Below are 7434 nucleotides of genomic sequence, written 5' to 3' on the forward strand. Positions count from 1 at the left end.
GACGTCATCAAATATAGAGTTTTAAGGTACCCGATGGTACTTGAGAGAAGCACCCCTTCTTCCAAGTATATGTATAATTTTTTTAATATTATTTGGTTGTCCTAGTAAGGCATATCTAAGTAGAATTAATCATAGATATATAAAATTCTTCAATCACATAAACCGTCTTAATCTTTTCAAAAATCTGATGACTCAAACCATCAAACTAAGAAAGGCGCATAGAGTGAGTGTGCTAAAACCAGATCTTGAGCACATACCAACTCATCTCATGATCCTTAATTTCTTCAAAGACGCAATAACGTTGTTGAATCCCCCATTCTAACGACCTATAAAAATGTAAGTACACTTGCATACTTTTTGCCAAACCACATGCCAATCAATTAAGTGTTGATAACCAAACAAGAAGTGCTAAACCTAACAATCTCAATGAGATACATCTCAAACAACTCTTGTGCTAAATATCCACGACAAAAGTATAAATACTTCTTTGAAAAATTGTACCTCTTTTAACAAAAGGGAGAGGGTATCAAAGTCATATCCTTTACTTTCTCCGGATTTTAATAATACCCTTAAGCTAGAGTGTGATCATGATCGACTCCTCCAAAATCAGTCAGAATATACAAAATCAAGCATCCCCATTTCATTTTTAAGCAGCAAAAAGAGCAATACATGGCTTCAAATTGCAAAGCAAGTGTTCGGAGTTTCACCAGGTTCCATCTGAGTTACTTACTCCTGCAGCTGAGTTAGTAGTTTGACTTTTCTTCTGATCTGGACCGGGTACTGGTTTGTTGTCCAACAGTTTCCCACTTTTGGCGATGGCAAGGATGAGCTCAAGTTGCTTTTGTTGTTGATCCTGCATGTCAACATCTCAAGAATGACGGTCAAAAATCTTTTCTACAGATAGGTTAATTACACCAAAATTGATATCAATCTTGTTGTATGTAACAAAAGATTATTCTTTTTTTTTCTAGCTTGATGTTGCCCTGTCACCTCAACATCAAGTGAAATTGCACTAATTTGATGTTGCCCTGTCACCTAGCCCTGCTTGCGGTGCGCACATATGATGTATATATGTGTGAACCCTCGGGTGGGCAAAAGTGAAATTGCACTAATTTTGACGTTATTTTACTAATCTCGTGAAAATAACGTTAAAAGTGACGGACGGTTAATCAGGCATCATGTAGTGGCGTTGATAGCCGAAAGACAAGGGTACATGCACCGATCAGCCGGTGTCCCGATGATTGAGTGTTATGTGCCTTATGTCCAAGGCTTGATGCAAAACTACTATCGAGCCGGGGGTCTCACCGGAAGCAGCCTCTCTATCCTTATGGGGTAGAGGTAAGGCTGTCTACATCTTACCCTCCTCAGACCCTACTATAGCTTTGCTATTGGTGGGATATACTGAGTACGATGATGATGATGATGATGTTGCCCTGTCACCGTGTAAACTTCTATAGAAGGTTACTTGCATATAATGATAAAAACTGGAAGTGCGTTCCGAAGAAAAATTATTACATACAATGGCAGAAGGTTGAAAACCAAGTTGCATTATGGTGTAAATCCTTTTCTACAAGTCTAATGATTACAAGTGACTAAGGAAGCATGAATTAAAGCTTTACTAGAAAAGGTATCCTTCAGAGTGATTACAATTTACAAGCGATCCCGAATCACAGCTATCTTGGAAGAAACGTAGATGTGTTCAGGTTATTTTATTTTATTTTTTTTAACAGGAGAAATGGGTTGAGACTCGAGAATCACTCAAAATGTACTGAACCTAGTAAATTAATTTATTAACTAAACCATTTGCTTTAAATCATTAAGGGCAAGATGAGAAACACCACGAGTAAAAATCAATATGTTATTTGGAAAAGATTAAACTGACTAATAGCAGGGGTTTGGCTATAAAAATACAGAATAACAAATTACTTTCTTTAAGGTACCAATTTGACTGACACTTTTTTTATTATTACCGTTACACTTTTAAATTCTATTCCAATATGCGTGGTTGTTGACCGCTGACCAGTTCAAACACAAAATGTAACCCCAATACTCCCAATAAAACCCCAAGATGTTTTAACATTTGTTCCAAGGATTGATTTTACATGAATACTCTTGAAGATTTTAGGGTTGCTTTTGAAAATTTGGAGTTTTCTTGTGTTTGAAGCTGTCATCAAATCAACATGCATGCAAACTGGAACAAAAACAAATGGTGTAATGGCCATATTGGCAATAAAAAAGTAGTCAACTAGTCATAATGTTACTTTTAAGAAAGTGAGTTGTTACCTTATAGCCAAAACCCTTTATTACCTTTTGATAATGTGAAAAAAAACAAAAGTGATTTCTGACAAACACATTTTGAATGCCCTTATCTGTTGACACTTTTTAGTAATAACTGACCTGCATAGCCAAAAGAACCTTCTGAATTTCAGCAAGTTCTTTCTCCAGATTGTCTTCCTGCATTGCCAGTGCTCGCGTTGCCTCTGAATTTTTCTTTGCCAATTCTGCAGTCTACACACACAAAAAAATACTTAAATTTGTTGCCAGAAAGGCTCAAAAACTGTTGTTATGGCTTCCAAATAGAAGGCTTTGTTACACAGACTTGGGTAAAATATTATACCAGCACTGCAGCACACAAGATCATATGACAACAAGCTTTACTAGTAATCCTATAGATATTGACTTTTGACAATAACAGGTCAGACAAGTTAGGTTACTTGTGAAAACAGGTACGGCTCAAAATCAACTTTTGGTGAGGGTCATGTCTGACTGGGTTGAACAGACACTTTTTCTCCATAACTTCTAAATTTGATATGAATAATTAGGGTATTTCGGAGCTAAACTATTTTTTTAAGAAACTAACTTAAGATGTTTTATACATTAAACATACACTCTAGGCGACATTCAATCCATTTGATATGTTTCCATTTTAGCTAATTTGTTAATTTACTCGCTTGACAAGTTAAAATTAAGCATAACCTGAATCAGCATGCTCACAAGTAAATGAATAGCAACTTCAGGATCTTTCAAAACACTCAGATATTGTTTATGTCATTAATATGTAACATGAAGATACACAGTTATACTCATAATCCTTGCTCTAACGCCAGTATACATTTCACCAAGAAAATGTTCTCACTTCAACAACATAAAATAGAAAACAAGAAATGATCTCAGTCACATCACTTTTAAGACTACAATCATAGGCCACTTTTATGTAGTTGATGGTGACATTAAATCTGTTTTTAGTGTCAGAATATACCTCCCGAAACTGTAGAGACAAGCAGACAAGCTCGCATTGAGTATCCTCAGACAATAATCTACCTATACTATTAAAACAAAACCATTCGTCCACATGTCATTCAACTAGAATAGCCAACTAGGATGCCAACTAATACCATTACCATTTATAGAATTGCTAACAAAGTAGCAAATATAACTTTAAATGTTGTATTAAATGTTATTGTGTATATTATTAAACTCAACTTTTTTGTTGCATTTTTTTAACCACCCATATATTACACGGGCTATATCCTAGTTAATTATTATTGTTATACAAAGGCTACTTTGCCTATTAAATGATTATAAAGACTCTTAACAACCCAAAACTCAGGGCTAGCCACTGCTGTACTTCAATAAATGGATAGCTCAAGCGTCATCCCACCAGGTCAGCTAATGCCAGTGAGTTTAAATTTTAAAATATTCTTTACCAATATGCGTTAAAAACTTAAAATACCGCGCCCTTTATGATATAAAGAAAGCATCTATAGCTATACACGAGCCTATTATAATATAGTTATAGTTATTTATAAAACTTCAATACATAATCAACTAGCATAATCTTTGTCCACATCAATAACCTAATCAAAATTCAACATAGTCAAGGCTTGCTGGCCTTTATCAGTGCCTTGCTTGACACAACTACTGGCTCTATCCATTCACCTTCTTCACGTCGCTATTTGTTCCAAGTAGAACTAAACTTATAATTTATTTCTAAAATCAACATCTAGAACAACTACTTGCATATCCCTATCACATACAAACCTTGTACAAAGTTAGGTTGATCACTTGACCCCAAAACAAAGTTTCGGCTCTGCTACAAGTTGCAATCATCCTCAAGTAACTAAGCAAGTAATCAGAGACGTTAGCACACTCAAAACTTCAACTGATTGACCCTGACATAGCATACGATTCTTACAAATGTATTCATTTTAAAACTATAAACAAGGTACACCTCTGACGCTCTGAACAAACTAAGTCCGTTACCGTTACCGCGACCAGACACCAAAATGTCTTCACTTTGAGGACCAGACTTAAGTCTTTATCTTTTCCAGTTTGACAATTCTAACCCTTTCATAACTAAGATTACCACAAAGCAAATGTTTCCATTTTTCGACATCGTGAGCTAATAGGTAACTTAGTAACAAACTGAATTTAACATAGCTTTCTAAATTCCTCATGTAATTATGTAAAGACCACCCTCTTTGAATATTACATGGAGTTCCTCCCAACCCATAAATATATCCTCAATAAGATACTTTTTTAGTGTAGCCATCCCTTGCATCATCAATTATGCATTATTTATGCTCGACTATCTCTATATATATCACCACTTCAATTAAAACTCTTAATTCAACAGACTCACTTCTCTAAATATCTTGATTATAAAACTATGGTGTTCTAAGTTTCTAACCGATAATAAACTAAAAACTTGCATTTCTAGAATTTGAAAGAGCAAAGGGCAGTGCAGGATCACACCTGAGCAATGGGTTCCTTCATCGACTTCCTGGTGACCCTAAACCGAATTCCAAGTTTCTCCAGCTGCCTCGACAAAACCCTAATCATCGTAGCCGAGCTCCGGAGATCCTCCTCCACTTTCTCAATTCTCTCAACCAAATTAACCCCCGAAGAACCCGGTTTGCTAAACCCTAAGCAAACTCTCCTCCACTGTCTCCGTCGAATCGCCACACCAATCACAATCCCCAGCACCAATAGCACCGGCTGCCAGACCGCAACCCGGGTCCCAAACCACTCCAACACCGGTTTCTGTGAAGTTGAATTAATAACGAATCCAATGGAAAGCACCGCGGAGGACGCGAGGCAAAAGAATTCGGCTATCGAAAGATAATCGTCTAAATTGAATGTATCAATGTATTGTTGTTTGTCAACAACTAGTGCGTCTGAATTGAAAGCATCTATTGAAGTATAAGGGTGATGGGTGTTTAGGGTTTTGTAAAGCGGGTTGATTGTGAGATTAAAATTGGGGTTTTTGAAACAGGTGGGGTGGTTTAATTTGAAGGAGATGCGAGTGAGTGAGTAAGAGTAAGGAGGAACTAGGGTTTGAAATGTTATTGACATTGTTGTTGAATTACAGGTAAATTTGCAGAAAGAAAGAAGATTGAAGAAGATGAAAATAATAACTAATATTGATGTGGCGATTGTTTCAACGGCTGGTGTAATTAATTGGTCAAGTGATTTAACATTATTTTGTTACTCTTCCGACTCACTTATAATCTACACGGTTATGTTTTTTAAAATAATTATAAGTGTATAACCCCACCACACAAAATGGCGTTACTAAACGTATTCTTATCGTATTGTCAGACTTTGTCTCTCTCACAGTTAAAATTCATTTTAAAATTTTTTTTAGTTTTTGCCTTTAATAATCAAAATTTACATCAAAAAATAACCCCCCCCCCCCTTCTCACATAGCTATATATTATTATTATTATTATTCTTTTTTGTGTTTGGCAAAAACACCTCTCATCCGCATCAATCTCTCCTTCCTCAAAAACGCCTCATAAACATTGGTCGGGATGCTCTAAGAACAATATCATTCTTCTTGTAGCCATGAGTGAATTTTGAAGTTTTGAACTAATTGCTAGGGATCATTAATCGGAAGGATCAACCATCTTGGCATTACACTAATACTCTAGCCAAAACATCTTTGATCATCAAGTTCTATCTGGGTTAGGGTTCGTGATTCATCTATTTTTTCAATAAAATGTGATCACAAAATGTCTCATAAAGTTATTTTCAAACTACGTTTTGTCAAGATAATATGGATTTAACTTATCACATACGTTTTTAGTGAAAAATATCAAAATAGGCATTCAACGTAAATTTGGAGCACGAATGAATAGTTGGATACACACATAAGAATCAAAACTTTGTTTTTAGTAGGGTTGGGTTTGCCATCCAAAAGGGGGTTGCGACGTAGCTTGTTGCCCGCTTACCTGCCACTTCATTGTAAATTGTTTGGTTTTTTTTTATTATTAATAAAATACAATATCGCTATTATAACAATACACACATGCCACTAGTCAACCACCGCATTTCAATCACCACGTATGCCCACAACCACTAAATTCAGCCACCATCTCAGTTAAGGTTTGAATTTAACGGATGCCCTATCCGGTTAGGTTTATGTTTACAAACCATTATGGTTATCATGGTAAATTGACTCCACACAAACATCTGTGTTTGCAGTCAATTTTCTTATTTCTCATTTAAAGAAACTCTCATCAGATCAGAATTTCCGCGATTGCTACTGAAACAATATGTTAACCGGTTTCATTTAGGCATAACAAAAGCTGAAAGGCATTGGTTTCTTAGGATGGAAGGTGGGATTTATGGGTGTTTAGCTGGTGACACTGGGGGCCGAAAAGAGTGTTGGTAAACTAGCGGATGTTAAGGTTATTCACCAAAGCCATTCAAGTAGAGGTGGTGTGCACTGGGGGTGTTAAGGTTGTTCACCAAGGCCATTCAAATAGAGGTGGTGTGCAGTGGGGGTGTTAGGGTAGTTCGCAGTGGCAATTATGTCTAAATTTTGGTTATACCGCAAGCTATAGGTGATCAAATCGGGTTGGTCAAAGGAACCGGAACCGGTTCAGAACCGGTTCCATTAGTCAACATCACTGTTTAAACCGGTTCCATGGTCGAACCGGTTAGGGAACCGAACCGGTTCCCCAACCCTCGGACCCGGAACCGGTGGAACCGGTTCTGACCGGTTCCTAAACCGGTTCTTACACTGTAACCGGTTCCAACCGGTTACAGTGTAAAATATTATTTTTTTTTTCGTTTTTCGTTTCCGCTGCTTGTGTAGGTGATGATTTGTGTTCTTCTGATTTCTGAAGAGGCTCATGCTACTTTTGTTGTTCACCCACAGAGCAATGGTAAACAACATATTGAACTTAATGCTATGAGTGTCAGCGTGTTTGAATTGATTAGTCTGTATCGTGTAATGGTGAACTTAAATCTGTATCGTGTTACATTTGTTGAGTTTGCTATGTATTATAGTCTTTTGGCTTACGCAAGTCAAATGCTGAATTATAATCAAGAGCAGTGTTATACGATTCGTATTTGTATAACATGTTAAATAAAAAAAACAATTAACATAAAATTCATTTTATTTACTTTAAGAAGTTCAAAAAAAAA

General features: G+C 36.3%; 1 protein-coding gene across 1 annotated transcript; it reads right to left on the bottom strand.

Annotated features, from left to right (window-relative positions):
* Positions 1-519: 519 nt before the first annotated feature.
* LOC143567811 (uncharacterized) lies at positions 520-5355 on the bottom strand. Its single transcript, XM_077054122.1, has 3 exons — positions 4756-5355; positions 2398-2508; positions 520-853 (listed from the first exon to the last, which is right to left on the bottom strand). Exons 1-3 carry the CDS (start codon positions 5353-5355, stop codon positions 704-706), a joined length of 861 nt encoding a protein of 286 aa, XP_076910237.1. The 3' UTR covers positions 520-703.
* Between the last annotated feature and the right edge of the window lie 2079 nt (positions 5356-7434).

The sequence above is a fragment of the Bidens hawaiensis genome, unplaced genomic scaffold (genome assembly GCF_021521415.1).
Source record: "Bidens hawaiensis isolate Kalapana, Puna unplaced genomic scaffold, B.hawaiensis_p1.1 tig00023639_1, whole genome shotgun sequence".
NCBI lineage: Eukaryota > Viridiplantae > Streptophyta > Magnoliopsida > Asterales > Asteraceae > Bidens > Bidens hawaiensis.

What these genes read in the sequence shown, in the direction of transcription:
- LOC143567811 (XM_077054122.1), bottom strand. Translation starts at nt 5,355, where the DNA reads ATGTCAATAACATTTCAAACCCTAGTTCCTCCTTACTCTTACTCACTC. An exon ending in TGAAGGAACCCATTGCTCAG is followed by an intron (nt 2,509 to 4,755) that starts GTGTGATCCTGC and finishes TTGTGTGTGTAG; the next exon opens with ACTGCAGAATTGGCAAAGAA. An exon ending in AGGTTCTTTTGGCTATGCAG is followed by an intron (nt 854 to 2,397) that starts GTCAGTTATTAC and finishes GTTGACATGCAG; the next exon opens with GATCAACAACAAAAGCAACT.